The 23,126-nt window shown below is 34.4% G+C and overlaps 2 protein-coding genes across 3 annotated transcripts in view; one reads left to right on the top strand and one right to left on the bottom strand.

Moving 5' to 3' along the window:
- The first annotated feature begins 1,300 nt into the window (after nucleotides 1-1,300).
- On the top strand, nucleotides 1,301-16,393 carry LOC106663343 (interleukin-1 receptor-associated kinase 4-like). Of its 2 annotated transcripts, XM_014388130.2 has the most exons (12): nucleotides 1,301-1,603; nucleotides 5,442-5,627; nucleotides 6,865-7,049; nucleotides 7,128-7,512; nucleotides 10,086-10,255; nucleotides 10,370-10,558; nucleotides 13,238-13,356; nucleotides 13,464-13,653; nucleotides 13,716-13,778; nucleotides 14,163-14,550; nucleotides 14,607-14,728; nucleotides 16,144-16,393. In XM_014388130.2, the coding sequence occupies exons 1-12, from the start codon at nucleotides 1,498-1,500 to the stop codon at nucleotides 16,240-16,242; spliced, it is 2,202 nt and encodes a 733-aa protein (XP_014243616.1). In that variant the 5' UTR covers nucleotides 1,301-1,497; the 3' UTR covers nucleotides 16,243-16,393. The 2 variants fall into 2 exon arrangements, with proteins under 2 accessions (XP_014243616.1, XP_014243618.1); XM_014388132.2 differs by lacking the exon at nucleotides 5,442-5,627.
- Nucleotides 16,394-19,389: 2,996 nt separating this feature from the next.
- Nucleotides 19,390-23,126, bottom strand: part of LOC106663376 (tafazzin homolog) — an 8,240-nt gene continuing 4,503 nt past the window's right edge. The window contains exons 2-4 of the mRNA XM_014388188.2: nucleotides 21,064-21,189; nucleotides 20,043-20,191; nucleotides 19,390-19,974 (exon numbers count right to left, since the gene is read on the bottom strand). Coding sequence (XP_014243674.1) covers nucleotides 19,573-19,974; nucleotides 20,043-20,191; nucleotides 21,064-21,189 — 677 coding nt within the window. The 3' untranslated portion in view covers nucleotides 19,390-19,572. The remainder of the gene's footprint in view (nucleotides 19,975-20,042; nucleotides 20,192-21,063; nucleotides 21,190-23,126) is intronic.

Genomic DNA, 23,126 nt, shown 5'->3' with positions numbered 1-23,126 from the left:
TATAAAGTAATACAGTAAAACAGTCCTGCTTCCTCTAAAAATCGGAACTAAGTTTCTATACTCATAACCTGCCCAAGCACAATTCTCATACCGGTATCAACAGCTAGTTAATTTCAGCACTCAATGCAACCAGTTTCTATATCTATTCACTCTCCCCCTCTAAATATATTCTTTTTTATTTACATATCATTCACTCAGTCAGCGTTGTGGAGTACTCGATATTCCTCCATCACCCTTTAAACTTATTATGTAACTAACCTAATTGAGGGTCACTGAATTCTGTCATCGCCCCTCTCAACTACATATTTATGCCAAATAAATGCATTCTCAATATACACTAAGAAACACAAGACAAGATGTCTATAAAGTAATACAGTAAAACAGTCCTGTTTACTCTAAATATCCAAACTTAGTTTTTACTTATGCCGTGCTCATACACTTCTCATACTGAGTGGCATTCCTACATATTCTCTACTTGGAGCCAAGAAGTTGCACCCTTCAATTAAGTGGGACGCATCGAGCAACCTTTCCCTACATGACAGACACATATATCAACCTATCCTTAATCAGGTGAAGATGGCATTTCTACAAGTCAGTTTCTCAAAGTCCTCTTGATACACAAGAGTGTCTCTGCCAATCTAGCTTACTGACGCTGCCACTTTCTTTTAATCATGTTTTGATGAACTAGATTATCGACCTGCTGGATACAAGAAGTCTTTTCAGAGGATCTTCGGAAGAGGTAACCTCTTCCGAAGATACTCTGAAAAGACTTCTTAATCATGTTTGTTTTTATTGGATTTGTAGCATCAGAGGGCAAGTTCATGCTGATCTAGTCTGGATGTTGGGATGCCCTGGTCTTCTTCGTGTCTGTCTTTCCGTATCCCTGCGACTTATGTGTCCAGGTACCCAGACAACAAACACTTTTGGTTTTTGTCCTGTTAATAAAGCTAATTTACAAAAATAGAGTTGTCAGTATGTCTGGTTCAATTTATTCATCCTGTGCTTTGTCCTCTAATGGTCATTCTTGTTAAACAAATCTCAATCCTGGGTCAGCATAGTAAGTAGACTTGTACAGCTTGTTCCTCTAATTTTATGTCTAATATTTATGATGTAATTGACTTTTTTATCTGTTAATGATCAATCTAATTGCAAGTGGATACAGGTGACTAACCATGTTATGTATCCAATCTGTTTCATGAGAAAGAAATGCTCCCAGGTAATTACATCATGAGAATAAACGATAGAGTCAACTTGAACCGATATGTTGACCGCTTGTTTTTATCATGCGAAGTGGGAGTCTACTACTTGTTGATTCGTGCTTTTATGCCTCCACCCCGTCTCGTCTCAAAGGAGTCTTTTTTTTCTTTTTTCCGTTTTTCCCATTTGAACCTCGAATGTTTCTCTTTCACAGTCTTTACCCGGCCGGTATGTCGAGGGCGGATTTGTGTGAAATTTTGTTTGCGTAGGGATTTTTTTTGCCAGTAATTGACCAGAAAAATGGCAACGAACGATCCTTATCACATGTACGTCTACAACATCCCTTATGCTACAAGGAAGGCCCTATGCAGAATCCTGGACCTAAACAACTCTTGGGAAGAACTCGGTAAGGACGGAAGATGTCAGTTTCAATTTGATTTCAGCCTTTGACGACGTAGAAACTCATGAAAACTGATCAACAAATATTGCAATTTATGCTGAACAGGAGGAAACTGCAACCGCTCGATTGCAGTTATTCGTATGACATTCATTTTTGGAGTTTCCAGCACCGAGGATGTCTAGAAAGAGAATGTTTAAAAACAGTTATTTTTTATTAATGTTTTGTCTGGTAAAACTACCTACTTATTTTTAAATTTGGTTCCCCATGAAAACATTATTTACATACCTTAGTATTCACTCAGTTCAATCTGAAAAAAAGGGGACAGAAACTAAGCTATTTCAGAAAGCCAAGCAGCAATGAAAACACTAAGCTCAAAGCGCGGTTGACACAAACCCACCCGCTTTTGGGCCAAAGCCCACACAGGTGCCCTTTATGCAGAGAAAGGTGGCTTGATGTGTCCCACATAATCTGGGCGTGTCATGTCAGCTCCAGAGAGTAGGCATGCTGTCAGATTTAAAAATGGTTCTCGAGCACAGCAGTCGGTTCCTGGATCCTCTGTTCTGTTTTTAGAGGACGTGGGGTTTTTTCACTATATATGAAGAAGAAGAAGAAGAAAAGTAATTTTATTCTGGCACTGGTGTCCCCTAAGAATAATATACATGAAATAAATAAAGGAAGTTCCCTCTATGATATTTTTTTTAAATTTATTACTATTATTTATTTACATATTTACATTTAAACACCAGATATCATGTCTTGAGGGGAGTCGCCAACTGTTGTTGGTCTCCCAGTTTTGTGCAAGGTTAGTCCTTTATGAGGAGGTCCCGAGGCCATCTCCGTTTAATCGCCGGACAGGATTGTAGGGATGGATTATGTTGGACATGGATTGGGCTAGTGGGTTGGGGGGAGGAGAGTTTGTCATGGAACTGGGTGAATTTGGATGTGATTAATTTATTTACAAAGGGTGTTTTGTGGTCATTGTGGACGGTGGCGTTGGAAGCATGGCAAGGAGTGTTAATTATAATGCTAAGGACTTTGGATTGGAAGGATTGAATTTGTAGTATTAGCGGTGCCCCACGGTTCTAGTCCATATGTCCAAATCGGTTTCAGTAGTATTCTGTACAGAATTAGTTTGTTTTTGGTCGACAAATTAGATTTGCGTCGGAGTAGTTTATAGAGTAGTCCGAATCGTGTATTCAGTTCCTGTCTTTTTATTTGGATGTGTTGTTTCCGTGTCAGTTGGGAGTCAAGATAGAGTCAAATCCCTGTGATACGTCTAGGAAGGCTCCCGCACAGTATTCTTTTCACTTGAGGGATGAGGATGTATGGTCTACAACGCAAAGCACCTGTTGAGTTGTGGAGGGTTGGGAGCGAAAACCAATCTATGAAATTAAAAATAAAATGAAATAAAAATCTTGGCACAATGTATATAAGTAAGGCAAGCCATAAGAAAAAATAACAAGAATATTAAATAAAAATATCAAATATTAACATAAAGTCTCTGTTTGGAGGGAGAGGAGGTGATTAAACAAGCGGGATTTAGAGGAGGAAAAGGAGCCGGCGTGACGAATAGAAAGAGGAAGGGAGTTCCAGAGTTTAGGGGCTCGGATCAGAAAGGATCTTTTGAAGGTATGGGTTATATGTTTCGGAAGGTCAATGAGTTGGTGTTACCAGTGTGATGTGAGGAGTTGAATTGGAGGGATTGGGTGATGTAAGGAGGACGACAAGTGTGAATGGACTGGAAAAGAAAGGAACCTAGGATTGTGCACGGAAGGAGGGGTAGAGCAGGAAAGTTGGGAATACAACTCTGACACCTGGGGTGCCGAACACAAATCTTACGCAACAATTCATAATCCGCTTCAATCATGTGCTCCCCCCTCTGAGAGACCACCGTATGCCACACAGCTGTAATCGAGGAAGGGAAGATACAAGGAATTTAGGTGGAGAAAGGTAAGAGAAGCAAGGACCGACGAAATAGGCTGAGGGAGGTGATACAATGACAGGAAATTTGGGAAATGTGAGGATGCCAGGAAAGGCTTTGGTCAATGAAGGAATTAGGTAATAGTACTCCACCGACTAATCAGAATGAGTGCAATACATGAATGTATTTATTTGTGCTACTGACTTATCTAATTTAATTAGTGTCAAGGTAGGTTAGAGTTTGCATGGGTTTGGGGCTGAAATGACCTAGATGTTGATAGGCCATCTGGCTTAAGGGGAATATTAGGGACCCAGCCACAGAACAGGAAGGGTGAATTCCTTGCTTTAATGAGACTCTAAGCTTAAAGATGGTGCTGAATTGCAAAACTAAACTAAAAAGATTAGGTATGCAAAACAAAGTCATGGCTGCTAGGGGGTGGAGGATGTAGTTGGGATCTGAGGTACTCCTGCTCCACAGGATAGTAGTCAGTATAGTTCCCTCCCGAAATAAAAATATTGATTTAAAAGTCATACCAACCACAACAAAACATCACTTATGACTGACATGAAATATGACAAGTCCGATCCAATGTGAGAGCTCAAATCATGTGACTAAGCTGTCTTTTTACATATTGAGTACAATCTTTATAAAGAGTAAACAGTGGTGTCCTCTAAAAAAACAGGTCGCATTACAATCCAACCAATTATAACACTTATGCCAATAACATTAATGTAAATATCAAAAAATAATGGGAAGGAGGGGAAAAAACCTGTGCTGAGAACAGCTACTGGTACACAGACGGATCTAGAACGGAGGAAAGTGTAGGAGCAGGAGTATTCTGTCCTGAAACCAAATACACAGAACCCATGGAGAAATTACACCAATAACTTCCAGGCTGAAGTCCATGCAGTTGAGAGATGTACCCAGTTGTATCTGAAGAAAGGGTACAAAAGCAAGAATATACCTACCATGTCGGATAACCAATAGCTCAAAAATCATTAGCTCAAGGATGGTGCTGAATCGCAAAACTAGACTAAATCTATTTGGCATTAGGCCCAGAACATGTTGGAATAGAAGGCAATGAGAGAGTGGACACCCTTGCAAGGGAAGGGTTTGTGATACCACTTATAGGTCCTGAGCTCTTCTATGTCCATGGAGATTCACACTATCAATTAGAATCTTAGACAAAAAGGCAAATTCAAAATTAGGAAACAGTGGAATTCACTCGTTGGACACAAACAAGCAAGTTTGGAGGAAAGAAACAACAGAATGAATTAAAGGAAGCAGGAAAAAACTTTGAATTTTGACAGGACACTGAATCTTCTGCAGACTGAATGGGCATCTGAAGAAGATTGGTATAATCCAACATGGCACATGCAGATTGTGCAAAGAAGCAGAGGAGAAACCAACACACCTACTAACAAACTGAGGTGCTACATATGTATGCAGGTGGAAGTGTTTTGGGATGTACAATGTATCTGTAGAAGAAATCCAACCACTGAATCCAGTTCTAATAATCAAATTAGCATATTAGACACCCCGAACATTACATCTATATCTACTCAGTTAGCACAATATAGCTAAAGCATTTGACACTGTTAACCACTGGATATTATTGTTTCAACTCCACTCGTACGATTTTACTGGTAGTATATCATCTTGGATTAGAAATTATCTGTCTAGGAAGCTAACAAAAAATGTACATTCATATTTGTTCACTGTATGTTGACACTCATTATCCAATGGGCAAACGTTCCAAGCATTACTATTGATTAGTACAGCAAGCTTAACATACTACACACAAAAATAAATGTCTGATGTGACATTTGCTCGGTTTTTGTAAAGAGGACCGAAAAACTATTGTTTTAAATTTCTTATAATATCAAAATTGACATTAAGTTGATAGATTTTTTTCTTATGCAGGTGGGGAAGGCATGAAATTTGACGTTGGGACGTTAAACAGGATCGGTCAAGCCGTTCTCAGAAATCGTTCTCCTACCGATGAGTTATTGACTCTATGGGGAACAAAAAACCATACTGTCCATGAACTTTTCGGCCATCTGGCCAATATGCAGCACTATCAAGCCATGTCTGCAATAAAAAATTTAGGTAAAGCAATTTTTCAAATTATCTATTTTAATTTTTTTAAACTATATTAGTGTCTTTCTGGTTGACATAGTTCATGAGTATTTCCAATCCCTCCAAACCGCCATCACTTATTGGACACACTGGCCAGATTTTTAACCCAAAGTTTAAAAATTAAAAAAAAAATTATTCAGAAATCGTGAGATGCGGTCTGGTGTGATGTAGGTTTCAGAAAAACATTTTCTTTATCGTGGCAATGTTTCAATCTTTATTGAGATCATCTTCAGGGCCTGGGATTTAGATAGATAGATAGATAGATGTAATAATTCAGGGTATGGTATACTGCGCCCTTTAAGAGCTATTGTATCCCCTGTGCTCTGCNAAGACTCTTCTTAGGGGACTGATAGGATAGAGGGAGAGGGGTTGGTGATAGGAGTCTATTTAGTGAGGAGTGGTTAGGAAAGTGAGTACCTCACTTGGGGATAGGACACCAGAGCCCCTTTAGCCTTTTCGCACCGTACCATGCCGTGGGGATCAGTGTGAATCCCCCCGTCAGGACGGCGACGAACGTTTCCCGGGGTTCACTACTTGGAAGCGGGGTTGGTCTTTGAACCCCGGGCCTGGGATTTACAAACATTGTTTAAATTTAACAAATACATGTAGGATGTGGAAAAAAGTGATTTTATACAATGTATTTGTTAAATACTGGTCTTTGGTTCGTCTCTCCATTAAAAAACTTCTAAACCACTGTTGACCCACACGTTCTCAATTAGTGCATTAACACCATAAATTCCACATTAATTTTAACAAGCATCCGCCACTCTATGCCCAAGATTGATCTCTTCCAGATCGTACTTGTCGCAGTTTATTTTAGAGTTCTAGTTTGAGATAAACTACCCCTTTCTTAACCATATCTTTCAATAGGGTCAGCGGGCAATAAAGGATTGCTTTGATAAGGATGAAAGTGAAATTTGAAAGGAAAAAAAAATTATGCACATACCCAATATTTTTTTTTTTTGTTTCTATAACCTAACTAGCTGATCTACAGTCCACAAATAGGTTGTGCAACTGGAAGTCGTATTCCCTTGCGTTTTTTAAAATTTGATGTATGATAGACTTTTCTATCTGACAAGCCTTTTTAATCCAAATTTTTTTCTATAAATACACAGGTAAGTATCTACTTGGGTTCAACATGCAATTTTTTTTACTGTGTCTGTTAATTGTTTTTCTTATCCTAATATAATCATTAATTTTTCTTTAGTTGATCCCAAATACCACTGTCTAATATACGAAGGGGAAGAAAATTTTAGCCAAATGCGTGCTCAAGAAATACCACCAGGGCCAACGCAGAAATGTCAACAAAATGTTCATGAGCCACCACTTTCACCACCACAACACCATGTACGTCCATTAGATCCGTCACTTTCACCACCACACCTAAAACATGTAAATTTATATATATATTTTTTTAATATGTTTTTAATTATAAATGTACAAGCAGTAACAATTTATTTATTTTATTAGTGTGATAAAGACGTAAGGGGAAGTGAGTTTAATATATACACGCAGAAATGCCAAGAAAGAACTCCAGTCAAAATGGTCCCAATACCCGTAGAAGATGTCGATATGAAAATAAGCAACATTCAGCCCTCTCACATTCCGGTCTCTCCTCCACGCCATTCTCCGCATTCACATTCTCCCTGTTCACCTCATTCTCCCCTTTCACCTTGTTCACCTCACACTCCTCATTCACCCCTCACCCCTCATTCACCTCACACCCCACATTCCCCCCACTCACCACATAACCAGTGCTCACCATGCACACCGCATACTCCTCATTGTGTTATGTCACCGCAATCTCCTCAGTCCCCTCAACAAGATGGTGCTCGAGCAATTAGAAAAACTACAGGTATTTTATCGTATGGGTGAAATATACAATATTGCTAGAATATAATTTTTTTTTTTTCATTGTATGGTTTATTTATTTATATATAAACAATATTAGTACAGGAACTGAAATAAAATAAAAAAAAATTGAATTCAAACAAATGTACATATACAGGGTGAATTTAACTCCCCCCCCCATTTTTTTTCATTTTTTTTAGCAGGGCATTTTTGGAAAAAACCCAATGTAAACTTTTATTTTTTGTCTAGTTTCAATGGTTAAAAAAGTTTTGAACTACATTTTCAGGATAGCAGGATATTAATAGGGGCTTAAATATTTGAAATAGCAAGATACTCATCAATCTACATTTTTGGAAGGTTTTTTTTGACACCGAATTCAGTAGTGCAAACATTTTTTAAGTTGAAACAACCATTATCAAATTGTTCGCAAAACACTATTTCTAGACATTGTTTCTTTTTGTGAAAATGCAATCTTCAATCAATAACCAATTAATGTATTTATCATTTTAATTGATAGTAATTTAATTAGGACCCCAATAAAAAAATATATGGGGGAACAAAAGTTAAAATCACCCTCTAAACTACACTAATTTTCTCGTTCTCGTTGACTTTTATATGATTTTTTGATTGATAAATCTATAAATGTACTGTTCATATCTAGCTATTAGAAGTACTTTTCTTACAAGGGGAGCCTACAGATTTTAACAAAACTCTTATTAGGTGATACTAGATCGAAAAATATTAAAAAGGACACATGTCCAAGCATTCTTCCCGATGAGCCCTAGGAGCCGGGAAAAAATATATTATTATTTATTTTATTTTATTTAATCAATTTTTTACATAAGATAAGATAATATGCAAGGTTGAATTAAATGAGATTATAAAAAATTACAAAAACCTAGATGCTTTTCAGAAAATTTTATTTTATATCTCCAGTTCTGATTTTTTTGCGGAAGGAAAAATTATGCCATTATGGAAGCAGTTCCTGTAGTTTCCTCTAGTAGATTGGAGGAATTGTTTCCAAGTTATCAATATTTTGTGATTTTCAGAAAAAAAATCAAAGGCATGGAAAGGTGAAAAAACACTGTTTTGACTTTTCCAAAAACTTGCATGGAAGGGTTTTTTTGAGTGCAGAATACAAATATCAACTTTGTTTCTTGCTAAAAAATAAATAAAAAAAGTTAAATCTACTTTGTAAAAATATGAAAAGTATGAATCCATGGATGAACAAACACGAGCTATCTACTCAAATAAAATACGTAATTTTTTTGTGACTGAGCTATGTAGCAAAGTCTAATTGTTGCCTAAGTTATTTAGGTTTAAAAAAAATCAACTGATACCCAATAACCTTGAAATTCATGCACAACGACAGAAAATCATATTTTTTAAAATTATCTAAATTATTTACATTTTTTTCAGCTAGTAGGGCTCATTGGCAAGAACTCTTAGACACGTGTCTGATAATTTTTGACCTAGTATCAGGTAGTAGTTCTTTAAAATCAGAGTGTGGCCTCCCGTTGTTAATAAATAGCTAATTAAAATAAAATTTTCTGTACATTCCTGAATTTCCGGTTAATAGAAGTGTCCGTTTGGGCAAGTTTAACTTAATTACTTAATTAATTGTTATATAGAATTTTTGTATTAATTAAAATAATAGTTTTTCACACTAATATTGAGTTATGTATTTTACTGCAATGGTCTTACAACAGAAGATTCATTCATCCATGCAATTTTGATATTAATTTTTATTATGTATTAATAAGTTTGTACAATTCTCCAATTGTATTCTTGTTTTGATTAAAGTATATTTACAAATCTGGCAAAATTTAGTTTAGGTATTTTAAGCTTTGGTTGGATCTTGAATGGAATGCCCTGCCTCATCAGTCTGTTTATCTGACATTCCTCTGTCAGATTTTTTTCTTTTTTTTACTCAATGAGAATTACTTCATTGGGACAGGTGCAAAAATCATCAGGAATTTGATGCACCAAAAGATGATAAATTTTCAGAAGAAGGATTATTTTCAGAAAAAGTTGAGAAAGGTAGTGCAAAACAAAATGAATAGCAAATTTCAAGTATTTGCAGTAGTTAAGTCAGCATTTAAAGTTAATTGTATGAAATTTAAAGCTCTTGTTCAGTATTAACTTTTCTACAGTTTGACGTTTGATTTTGGAACTTAATAATTAGCCCGTAGAACTTAGCTTTAGTTAACTAATACAGCCTGCTTGATCATAGCTTTTAATTAAGAGATATATTTCTTCTCAGATAATTTTTGTTTGAAGGATTCACCAGCACTTTGTGTTGTATATTTATTTGAAACGATTAGCTTTTTTTCACTTACTTTTTCAAGGTGCTATCAATCTAGCTCAGACAGCATTCTTTTGTCGCTTGTTAGATATCTCACTAGATTTCTAGTTTATGCCCACAGTTCATGGATGTTTTGTATCTCTGATTAGTGCTTTTGCTTGATAATGAAATTTATGTGTGGTTAAAAATAAGAAGGAAATTTTATAAAAATAAGTGTATGTTAGAGATAAACTGCTTTGTTTTTTACAATTAAATTAAATATTGACTTTCAGATCAATCTAATGCAGCATTAGGGGAGAGTCCTGCTATAAATTATAAAGAGTTAGAAAAGGCGACAGGAGGATGGGATAGAAGAAAATTGTTGGGGAAAGGTGGTTTTGGATCAGTTTTTAAAGGTGTTTGGAAAAACACTCATGTTGCAATAAAACGTCTTGAGGCTGAGGTAACATTTTTATCCATAATTGTCTTGAATTTCCGTTTAAAAGAATTTTCATTGTAATAAATAAATAGAAAAATTTGGATTATTGTTGTACAATTTTTTTTTTTTTAATTTTAGAATGGAATCGACTTAGAGGAAACTTGGAAAACATACAGAGAACAATCACTTAGAGAACTCAAGTACTTAAATTCATGCAGGCATGACAACATATTACCACTATATGGCTATAGCATTGATGGTCCACACGACTGTTTAGTTTATCAATATATGCATAATGGATCGCTGGAAGACAGGATTCTATGTAAGGTTAGTGAACAACCAGGTTGGTTGAGCTTTTTTTACTTACCAGATTCTGCAAGTATTTCTCAGCTTGTGTTCATGGGTATTTTAATGAGTTTTACTATTCTTGCCATTCTAGCCCAGTGTAAATAATCTTTTTGTGTTCATATTTTTTCCTACTTTCAGCATATTCAGTAGTGTGCTTAATTATTGTCCTAGAAATGGGGCCACAGATTCCACCTACGAAAGTGCTGGAAAAAAGTGCATTCCTTGGTCTTTCTAAATATGTCGCCCGACTATAAAACTGTTCTTACAGTATAATTCTGACTCCTAGTCTAGTGTTGGCCACTTCTCTCAAATCATACTCCTTCTGGCCAAGTGACAATTTCCCATCGTCGCTCTGTACAGAAGACCTGTTTCCTTTCCATCAGGATTTCCTTTTCTCGTGCTTCGCCTGAGGACCACATTGGTCACTCTACTAAAGAGCAGCTGAGGATCCGCCCACAAATTCTTCCCGTAGTGAAACTGCGTACCATAATAAAGATGAGAGTATGCCGAAGTCACCTGGGTGTAAGTTAACCCTGCCTGGTGGTTGTCCAAGTTTCATAACATCTTTCTCTTATTACTCCCAATTAAGTCCTTTTTTATATATTGTCCTATTACTTGTAACACTAAAAATTTGTGCCCCAGGGGTTTTGAAAAAATTTGTCCCTTTTACCTTTCTACTTTTTTTTTCTTTTTTTTTTTTAATTTTGGGTCCATTGCTCTTATTAAGGCACCCATTTATTTTTTTTTTATTTTTTTTTTGTCAAAAGTTTTCCAAATCAGCATATCAAAAAGACGATTTTTTAAATATATATTTATTTTTGCTTGGATAACTGAAAAACAATATTTATTTACTATACTATTTATTATAGTATTTTTAAAAATTTTGTGATCACAGTTTGAAAAATAAATTCTACTCACATAAACAGGTAAATAAATAATAATAAATAACTTCATGACAAACTATTTAATGAGGGTTTAGCATCACTCTACAGCGCTACATATCCACAATCCAAAGAAACTATTGGACCAGTTATTAACTTTCATACATGTAGTGAATAAATAAGTTTGACATACATAATGCTGAAAGGACGACAAGAAGATCCTAAAACCTCGGGTAATGTCCCTACTACTTACAAGAGAAACAACGGCTGGTACTTTGGTTCCGACAAGTAGAAACCATATTCTTCATGGCAGGATTAAAGCAGGAACTCGTAAAATTCAACTGTGCCATTACGGCTTTGGATATGGACAACGTGGTACTAATATCAGATATTCTGGAAAAACTGGGACAAAAAAACTGTCCAATTTGTACCAGAGGACGCCTTGAAAAGTTATTGGGCGGCAAGAGGAAAAGAAATTGATTTGTGGATAAAGGATTAAGGACAGCCACACATGCTTTCCTATGAGTAGATGATGTTCGACCACCTTTCACTCCACTCTACGAAGGACCCTTCAAGATTTTAAGCAGGTCGGAAGGAAGAACTGTTTCTATGAATCATATTAAGCCACAAACTTTAAGCGGACTCATCCTCCCCTAAAAGCAGAACGAATCTCAGCTCCACCATCTCCGACAACCACCCTCACATTATATCTTATAAGATAGCAATTCCAGCAGCCACACCACCCGTACCGGGCATGCAGTATGCACCCTGGCTAAATTCCTTTCTTGAAAAAAGGGAGAGTATTGTAGCACTACTCTACAATGCTACCTAGCCACTAGACAGAGAAGCCATTAGACCTCCTAAATAGCTAATTTAAATATTTAGTGTTATTTCAAACTGTAAAACAAATAATCTGTAGTCAGTTAGTTTTTCTGTTTGAATGTAGTCATGAGCAATTAAACGTAATTTGTGTACAACTTATTTGTGTAGTTAAATCAAACAAGGGGATAAAATATCTGAAAAAAACCCAAACTGAGAAGGAAGTTCAGTATAATCAGTCAGACGATCAGTCTTCATGTCAATAGATTATACTAGCTTAACTTGACAGGAAAGAGTACCCAAATCATCTACCATAGGGATTTATGTCTTCTCTTTGTAGGAACAAGGGTTCCAATACCAGCAATCAAACTATCAGTTGGCACAAGTCTTCTTAAAGGTGTATTCTTCAATAAAACTTTTGATTGTGTCCAACCTACACATCTCAGGCAAAAGCCCAATCCTTATGGAACTTATCCTAAGGTTAAGGAATTTATCCTAAGCAACTTGTAGTTTCTTATATTTACTTTTGCAAGTTGACTGCAAGCAGCACAGGAATAAATATGAACTGGTCTGCTCATCGTTTTGTATATAAACAACTTGTTATTCAGATTCAAACCCGACTCCCTACATAGTAGTGGAAACACGAGTTTAACAGCTTTTTTGCTATTTGCAACTGATGTCTTCTTTTCATTTTGTTCAAATACCCCTGTAGCCATCTCATTTAATTTTATTATTAGGATTTTTTTCATGCTTTTCTGTTAGATCTGGTTTTATTTCAGTCTTCTTAAAAGTTTTACTTTCATTTAACATAAATAGTTCAATCTTTGTGGTTTTCCAGTTGATTCTGCAATGTTTATACGATTTTTGTTATTAAAAGTATTTTATAAGAATCATGCTCACAAGAAACATTTTTTCTTCTTCTTCTTCAATTACTCAGTTATTCATTGCTTTTTGCCAGGATGGGACAAAACCGTTAACTTGGAGTCAAAGACATTCAATAGCAACAGGGACTGCAAGAGGTATACAATACTTACACACAGTTGGCGAAAAGCCTCTAGTTCATGGTGATATAAAAAGGTTAGAGATATTTGATTAATTTTATACTCTTAAAAAAAAAATAATCCTTATTCCTGTTTAAAATGAATTTTTGGTAGATACTTAGACAAAATATTTTAAATTTTCAGTGCTAATATTCTTCTAGATCCGTATTTAGTACCCAAAATAGGGGATTTTGGCCTCGCCAGGGAAGGCCCAATGCAGCAGTATACGCACGTTAAAGTCAGCAGAGTCCATGGCACAAGACCTTATTTACCAGATGAATTTTTGAGGGGGAAAAAGTTCTCAACTAAAGTTGATACGTACAGCTTTGGTGTGGTATGTACTACATGTTCTATGGTGTGCTGTTATGTCGAATATGTACATAATTATTTCTATAGGTCTTGTTTGAACTTGCGACTGGTTTAAGGGCCTACGATTGCAACGCACCAGAAAAATTTTTGGTGAGTTTTTAAAAATATTTAAAAATCACAACACGTTTTGATTTAAAATGGCACATCATCTCTAGATGCCACACAAAACACTTAAGCCACTTCAGAGGCTTAAGTGTTTTTATATAAGAATGTTTTTGATTATGTTATGTTATTAGGTAGTATTGCAATTAAAAATATTTCAATGGTGTTATAAACTAATAAAATATTTTAAATATATTTTTCTGCCACCATGTTACTCAGTTCTTTTTAGTTGTATTTATTTTTAAGTAGCTCATACAACTCGTGTTCTGATTTATTTGATAAAGAAAAATTGAGATTGAAAAAGTACTAATCAAATTTTGTTTCAAAATTTATGGTTTCCAATGTGTAAATTTATTGTGTTTCTTGCTATAGAAAAAAAGGATGGAAGTGTTAACAGAAGATCAAATACATGAAGTTATGGATGTAAAAGCAGGACTTGATGATGGAATTTCATTCAAGACAATGTTTACTCTAGGCAAGCTATGCGTTTCCTCTAGACCTAAAGACAGACCTGAAATGGTTGCAGTCCTTCAGAAGCTGGATTCTATATCAGCCGCTTGCGAAATAGCGGCTCATATACAAGCAGTCCAGGCCCAGGCTCGAGCTCAAGCTCAAGCTCAGGCTCTAGCCCAAGTCCAAGCACAGCCTCAAGTGTTTGCACTACCTCCGGCTCCAGCCCAAGCTCTAGTTCAAGCTCAAGCCCTTTTTGAAGACGATGAACCGGTTCAAGGCCCATCGCAAGTCCGACCTGAAGTGCAAAGTATACCAGAATACTTTAGAATTATTGTCATTTGAGAAAATAACTTGTATCTTTAGTCCAACAGGCAACGTTACCAGTCCAACAGGCATTACCAAGAATTACAATTGAACCTATACCAGGGCCTTCAAATCAACCAATGTGTAATCCTCCATCTCTTCCTCCTGATTCAGTTTCTAAGGTATATTAACTATATAAATTAACTACTGAAATGTAACATAGAATAGATACATGATTTGACTTGACTTTGTATTAGTCAGGCCACTAAACATTTGTTGGCAAAGATCTTGCAGAAAAGATGTAGGAGTAGAAATGAAACTATAATAACTTAAGTTTAAAATGTATAAAATCGCTAATTAAACAAATTTATACAATTGTTTGCATGCACTGTTTCAAAAGAGTCAATCTTTGGTGTGTTCTACATTGAATTCTGTCTAAATTTTCTCTAAAAACTGGTAGTATACTTGCATTCGCATATTTTCTACACTTCATGAAAAAACATGGTTTAATGGATATGAAACCTATCCCATTACTAACCTTACCCTAAGCTAACCCACCATTCATAACTCTACTAACTTAACCTAATCTGTCCCTAACCCTAACCCATCCTAAGAAGACCAATCATTCATAACCCTACTAACTTTACCTAATCTGTCCAATCGTACCTAACCTAACCCACAGTTTACACATGTTTCAGTAAACAGAAAGATAAAATACATTGCTACATGTACTATACCAAATTAAGCTGGTTTTGGAATAACATTTTAAATATTGATGGTTAGAGTTAGGAATGCTTGGTCATCTTAATATAGTTTAAGATAAGGGACAGATTAGGTTAAGTTAGTAAAGTTGGGAATGGTTGATCATTTTAATATGGGTTAAGATGAAGGACATATTAGGTTAAGTTAATAAAGTTATGAATGATTGGTTATCTTAGGATGGGTTAGGGTTTGGTTAATTTAGTAGTGTTAGGAAAGGTTGGTTAGCTTAGGTTAGGTAAGGGACAGGTTAGGTTATGTTAGTAGGGTTAGGAATGGTTGGTTAACATAGGTTGGAGGGTTAGGGACAGGTTAAGTTAGTAGAGTTAGGATTGGTTGGTCAGCTTAGGTAGGATTATAGTTAGAATTAGGAATTGGATAGGTTTCACATCCATGATTCAATGTTTTCTGTGAAGCAGAGAAAATGTGTAATTGGGAGTTTTTCTATCAGCTTTAGAAGTAAATTTACATTTTGATTAGATGTTAAGCATTCCAAAGTGTTGCTCTTGTGAAACAACTGCATAAATTTGTTTAATTTGTGATTTTGTACGTTTTAAAGTTATATACAATTTACATGTAAAAGATATACAGATAAATATATTCAGACTCGGGGTTGTTTTGGCTCTTTGGCAATACTTTTTAGCATTTTTTCACAATAGAAACTAAAAACACTGATTATTTGTACAATGAAGGTAGTATTGAATAATAATGGCTTAATATGTTTGTTATGCTATTTGTGAATACAAACTATCTGGATGGTTGTTCAACCCTTGTATGCCTTTTTCTTTTCATTAGGAAATTTAACATTTATGTTTAATAATACTTTTATTATTTTTAGGAGGAAGATGTAGAGTGTGCATTACCATTGATATCCGCATTAGGAATTATTTCAGAAAATTCACAAGTGACTAAAGAAAAGAGGGAAGAAACGACTTGAAATTGCAAAAAAAAATCTTTATGATAACTCATTGTGACGATAACTGTTAAATGTTGATATGTTATAATGTTTTGATTTGTTTAAATGTTTTAAAGATGGCTGTACACTAATGGATGCCATTAGTAAAATAAATTTATTATTACTTTTTCAAGTTGTTAATTATTTCTAACTTTTAAAAACTGTCTTAAACTTACCATTGTGCTTCAAAGCATTTATATAGGTGGGAAAGTTATCTTTCTATTGTCAGTTACTACAGATCTAGTCAGATGTAATATTTATGGCCAAGAACAATAATTACAGAGAATCATCATCCTTTCACAACTAGCCAACTACATTAAACAACTTTTTTTAAAATCCCCTGGAAAGGACAATACCACACAAAAGAATAGAGACAATTTTATAGATGTATTAGTCTGCTATAATAGGCAAACTATTTGAAAAATGTATAAAAAAGAGACGACTCCCATATGCAGAGGATTTAATACCTAATTCACTAATTAAGAGAAGACACTCAACAACCCGCCAGGGGCTACATATATGGACTCATCGATGACAGTACAGGGATTTGACAAAAGTACGCGCTAGCAGCCTTCCTGGATTTACAACAGTCTTTTGACCATGTCTGGCACAGTTTTATTATACAAACTAAAACATGCGGTAATCCGATTATATTTGTACGAAACAATCAGTTTATTTATTAAAGACAGAACATTTAAAATCAAGATAAACCAACATCTCTGAGAACATAAAAACATAACCGCAGGAACCCCTCAGGGATCAGTGCTATCTCCCATCCTATTCAACATATTCATAAATGATACCCTATGAAGCCATAATATAAATATTGCCACATATGTAGATGAAACATGTTCATATAAGAATCAAAGGAAAAAAGTATATGCTTGAAATAAAATAAAAATGCAATAAACCAGATAGCAGACTGTAAGAATTGGAAAATTAGAATCAACTCAAGAAAATGTGATGCAAGGATTTTCACACTGCAATCCTCCTTCACCACCACAACTGCATCTCTGAATCTCCCATTCCATGGTACAATAAGGTTGGGGCTATAAGATATTTGGGAATCCACCTCGTAACTCAACTGGAAGAACCACATAAACACCTTGTTAAAAGGATATATATACAGCTTGGTATGCTACACCCACTGATCGATACAAAAATCCCTACTTAACACATAACAGCTGTTGTCCTGGAACGATACACTAAACTCTTCCACATGGAACGTTGGACGTTATTCCAGAATAATGCACATTTTCTAGAAAATGTGTTTCAAAGCTTGTAAGATGTTGGGGGTATTTATGGTATCGAATTGGTGTCACAGGCCTTTAGTATCGCTTTGGCAACATTATTGCAAAAACTTTTTTTCAATTTGGCCTTTTTGAATTTTTATGATTTTTTGAAGAAAAAAAATTTTTGTTGCCGTTTCTCGGGAGAGTTTACAAATCTCCCATGACCAACGTGTTAAAATAGAAGTCGGCACACTGCTTACATTAGGCCAGCAGTTCTGTACAGCTGCAAAGTATGGGATGCAACATCAAGTTATGTATAAGAAAGATTCAAGCATTTCAAAAACAAGTAATGAGAATTATCACTAATTAAATTCACTATTTTTCGTGGTCGGATTTACCAATTAATACTATTCAATTAATTAAGGTTTTTAGTTGAGCATTATCTCACTTATCATTATCATTATTATCACTAATGCTGGCTGGTTTGTCTGTATCACCCAACTTCACACCAACTCCAAATGCTCTATTTTTGCCCTTTAGATCCGGGGTTTGAGCTGTGCATTGTCAGTCAGTCACTGAACTGTTTTTACTTGAGTTATTTATTAGTTATAAAAAAAACTAACTTATTTATTTTATATATTAAAACTGCAAAACAAAAAAACAATGACATTCAATGGCAAATCTCAACTAACGAGTGAATCATTAAATGTACAAATGTTGTAAATTATCGGAATATTAATAAATAAAATTAGAATAATAAAAAATAACTCCATTTTCATATTTTCGACAACCCACTTTTCACCCCAATCACAGAAAATTCTCTGGACTTTGGAGAAGAAAAAAAAATCACTTCTTTCTTTGAATTTAATTTAACAATTTTAATTTAATCATAACAATAACAATATTTGATTGATTATTTTGTTTACAAAATCATAAAAACTTTAAATATAAAGGGTTTTTTTATTTGTCAACTTTTTATAGCTGTTATTTTTGAAAACAATACACAAAATAATAACATTATAGAAAAAAGAAAAAAACAAATAAAAACAAACAAATGGAATTTGAAATTCCAAGCAAATACTACTACCCCCAGTTGTGTACGTTGGGAATAGGTGTACCTATGCTATTTTGTACCTTAAACCTTCTATAAACAAACATTTCCTAAAAACTGCTACGTATTATTATTTTTATTTTTTAATTAAATATAATGTAGCCAACAGAACGGTAATTATATGTGAAAACTGTCGGTAAAAAGATTAAATACTAAATTGAAAATGATATATAAAAAATTATTTAATGTTTGTAATAATATGTATAATCAAATGAAATTATCACAAAAAATATTTCTTAGTTTGGTAAAATAAATTACCTTTGAGTGGAATGTTTTTCAGTAATTATTAAACAATGTATTCCCTAACCGTGTACAAAAATGAAATCTACATAGAAGACATAACTTCAATTTTTAATATCCATGATATTTAAAATGGAAATGGGACATTTTTTGCTTTAATGTAAAATACTGGAAATAACTGAACTATAATACCTAAGTGAGACAATTTTAGTTATAAAGGCAATAACTCTTTTCTTAGCTTTATAAACATTTAAGAAACTTAATGGAATTATGACTATATTCTTGTTTTTTTGTCCTCAGTCTAAATTAAGAGAGCATTTGAACAAGCCATTTCCTCGATATTTATTTTTCATACAAAATATTCTTATTCTTTTTAGATAGTTATATTATTTTGATAATAAATATACAATGTAAGTGTAAAGTGTTTATCCCCAAGCATGGCAGTTTCTGTTATTTTTTCCCCGTTTTTATTATTATTTTTTTTAATGTAGTCTAACTGTAGCATTTTTTTGATTATACTTTCGCTTGCAGTCAAGTCACTTTGACTAAAAATATTATTACAAATGTTTAAACTAAAATAATGGACAGGCACCAACCATTTTCAACGATATATTCACAAAGGTTACAACTGTGCCCACGATCTGTAATTTATTTTTTAACACTTTTTCCGCAAATCTTAAAGTATTGACTATATTGTTGAATTTTAATTTTTCGTTTTGTGGGCATATGTCAAGATTTTGAGTGGTAAACTCTGTGTAATGATTCCGTTTGCAATTTCAATTTCATCAGTTCGACTTGGATTTTATCAGTTATCGCTTTTCGCGCTTGTTCGGCATTGGCCCGAGCCGCCCTAAGTTCTTTGAGCAAGTTTGAAAAATTGATCGGTTCGCCAAAATTGAATGTCACCCTTTTGCCCGTTTTCAAAATGTACGGCGGCTCGTTCGGAAGGATTTCCTCCATGCCTATATGCCAGATAGGAACGACAATGGGAGTTATAGGAGATTCGTAGATCATTCTTCCGACTCCCCATTTTAACCTAATAAACTCTTTGGTAGTGTTAACTCGCCCTTCGGGGAAGACGTGGACCCATTCGCCTTGTTGCAGTTTCTCAAGACAGAAATTTATTGCATCCTAAAAATTGAACATTTTAGATTAGAATGTATCAAAAATAAAATTGCCTACTAATTTGTATTACTTACTTGATAAACCCCATTTCCACGAATAACTGGGATACATTTGCCTAACATAAAAAAATAAGAGTGTAATTTATTTGTAAAACAAATATCATGTGCTGCCAGGGACCATCTCATTTTACTTCCACTTAGTACATGTCTCCATTTTAAACAACCTAAAATAGAAAAGCATACAGAAATTCATAAAATTATATCGATTATGAAATATCGTGTTGAAATCTGCGGTGGAGAAGAACGTGTAGCTTGATCATCTCCTATCATCCTGGTACTTCTATCCTCACAAATTCGACGATGATCAGAGACAATCAAACTACAAAAAAATTTTTTTTAAACATATTTACAAATTATACTTTTAATTAACAGATATATCATTGATAAAATTAGTTTAAAACATTTGATCATACTTTGTTTCCAAAATTGAACTTGAATTCCACCTGCTTAAGCGACTTGTCAAAAGAATCCAGTGTGACATCTCAAGTACTGTAAGATATCTGTCAGATACCGTACGAAATATTTATTTTTTTAGTGGTGTTTTGTTTATAAATTAAAAAAAGCCTAAAATTTTTGGGTTTTTTAATATAACTGAATTACAAGAAGATTACCGCTTTATTTTTTCAACTATTTTGGCTATTCCTGTTGTTTTTTCAAAACAGACTAGGAATATTGTATGTGATTCAAAATCTCACACCTATTTTTTAAAAATAGTAGGAACAATTTCCTATTTCAGATGTACAATAGTGACATTAAGGTAAGATGAACAAATTAAAACAGAACACTGGGTGTATTTAAAGATATCAAACACTTGTTCATCTTCCAAAATGGAAATTCGCCAAATAGATTTACACGTTAGAATTGCATGGAAAGTAAGTTCTATTATACGGATGCATGGAGGTATTTCAGTTTAGTCAAAAATTCCCATTGCCGATGATATAATTTAAAGATTTTACCTAATCATCGAGCTCACAAATTAGATAAAATCAATAATTTACATAATTTTTTTTAAGAGAATAAAACTGTGAAAGCTTACCCCAGATACCGGGATCATCGAAGCAAGAATCATGATTCGAAACGGTTATTAAAGGGACGTTGTTCCGTCTGTCTAGTAATTCACTGAAAGAGTGCTGGTTGTGGCATTTTGAATTGTTCAACCACCCTGAAACACATTTAAAAAAAATATATATATATATAACAAGATAAGAGAAAAATTGCAATTGCACAAATTTAAAAATATTTTAACTTTCAGGGAAAGAAATTGTAATTTGAGACTTGCAATAAAACAATTTGTTGTGTTACTCTACGGATTTTCTTTGGAAAGCAGTCTAACTGGTTGTGTCATTTTTCGTGTTGGTCTGGGTTTGATATCTTAATTTTTATACAAGTTACAGAAATTAATTTTACTAGGCATTAACACTTTGTACATTGGCTGGTTACAATAAAAACTATAAAAAATTTCTACCAAAACAAATCGAGGATATGGAAAAATAGAAAGGGTAAAAAAGCAGAGTTCCAGTGTTAAAGTAAACGTTTGAATTGTTTCCCTTTATTTTCAATACTTTTTGTATTGTTTTTCAATTTCAATAAACATTACTTTTTTAATTACATCTATTGGGATATTCCAAATTGTAATAATTCTTTCCTTAAGACCATCGAAGTCAACTACCTCAAAATTCTGTTCGCAGAAATGTCGAACTAATTGAGCGGTGGAGCACCATCTTACTGGAGCTACAAATTTAGTCTTATAGCCAGGGGTCATACTTTCAACAAGGTTGGTAATTAGAGTTGATGATGGGTTTTGGTCTGCAAGTCAGTGAACTCATGTTGAATCGGTTTCATGGTCCGATTGACCAAATAATTATTTTCAATTAATTAATCTTTAAGTAAGTTATTGGTTGAGATAAAAATGGCAAAAAGGAGAGAAAGTTCAAAAGGTTTGGTTGGGATGGGAAGTTGGTGTCTGAGTAGATCGAAGTGGTAGAGCAGCAGCGTATTTAGCCGAAGGTTGTTGGTTCGATTAACTAATTGAAAAGAATTTATTTAGTCAATCAGACCATGAAACCAGATCGATTCAATAAGCAAAATGAAGTATGCTTCACTAAAGCTCTCCGTGGCCATTTCATTTGTCACCGAGAATCAAACAGATTACATGACATTTGAAAAATGGCAAAAAGGAGGGAAAATTCCAAAGGTGAGGTTGAGATGAGAAGTGGGTGTCCGAGTGGATCGAAATCAAGATAGCTCTGGTGTTAGAGCAGCAGCGTATTGGGCCGAATGTTGTCGGTTTGAATCCCGCTCGTGACACTGACTTCTTTATTTTAACCAATACCTTACTTAAAGATAAATTAATTGAAAAGAATATATTTGGTTAATCGAAGCAGGAAACCGAATCGATTTAATATTCAAATTAATGTTCACTATACACACCTGCCCAAACAAGGAATTCCCAAACAGATTGAACATTTATTTCTCTAGCCCAATCTGGTTTTTCTTTAAACAAAACAACCCTGCTGCTTAAAAATTTGTCCTCACCAAAGGATGCATTTTTAAAAATCAAGAATTGTCTTCTTTCAGTGCCGAAATCCAGCCTTCTTTGATAATCTGCCAGACGAAGGTGCTGAATGCATTGTAGCTTATAAACAAATAATTTATTTCCCTTTAAATATGGGCTATTGTAGTTTCAGACATTCCTTTTCACAATTTAAATTAGATGAATAAATAGCAGGAAATGATAGTCATTTTTCTAGATACTACTGAAGTTTTTAAAAATCCTTACCTAACCGAGTCGTACCTTTTAAGGCTCCAATGACTTCAAGATTTTCTAGAAATCCAGTGGAAAATTTTTCCACACGGTTGAGGTTGTTGAGGAAAATGCTCTGCGTACAAACATTTCACAACACATGCATTTCTTCCACATTCGTAATAAATAGCCATTTTATCAAAATATTCATCCAAAGAGTACACCGCCTTTCACAATAGTAATTGAATAATTATTCAGAAATCGTGAGATGCGGTCTGGTGTGATGTAGGTTTCAGAAAAACATTTTCTTTATCGTGCCAACGTTTCGATCTTTATTGAGATCATCTTCAGGGCCC

Source organism: Cimex lectularius, unplaced genomic scaffold, assembly GCF_000648675.2.
Source record: "Cimex lectularius strain Harlan isolate CLEC.00 unplaced genomic scaffold, Clec_2.1 scaffold195, whole genome shotgun sequence".
Classification (NCBI taxonomy): domain Eukaryota; kingdom Metazoa; phylum Arthropoda; class Insecta; order Hemiptera; family Cimicidae; genus Cimex; species Cimex lectularius.
This window is presented reverse-complemented; position numbering and strand designations above follow the sequence as displayed.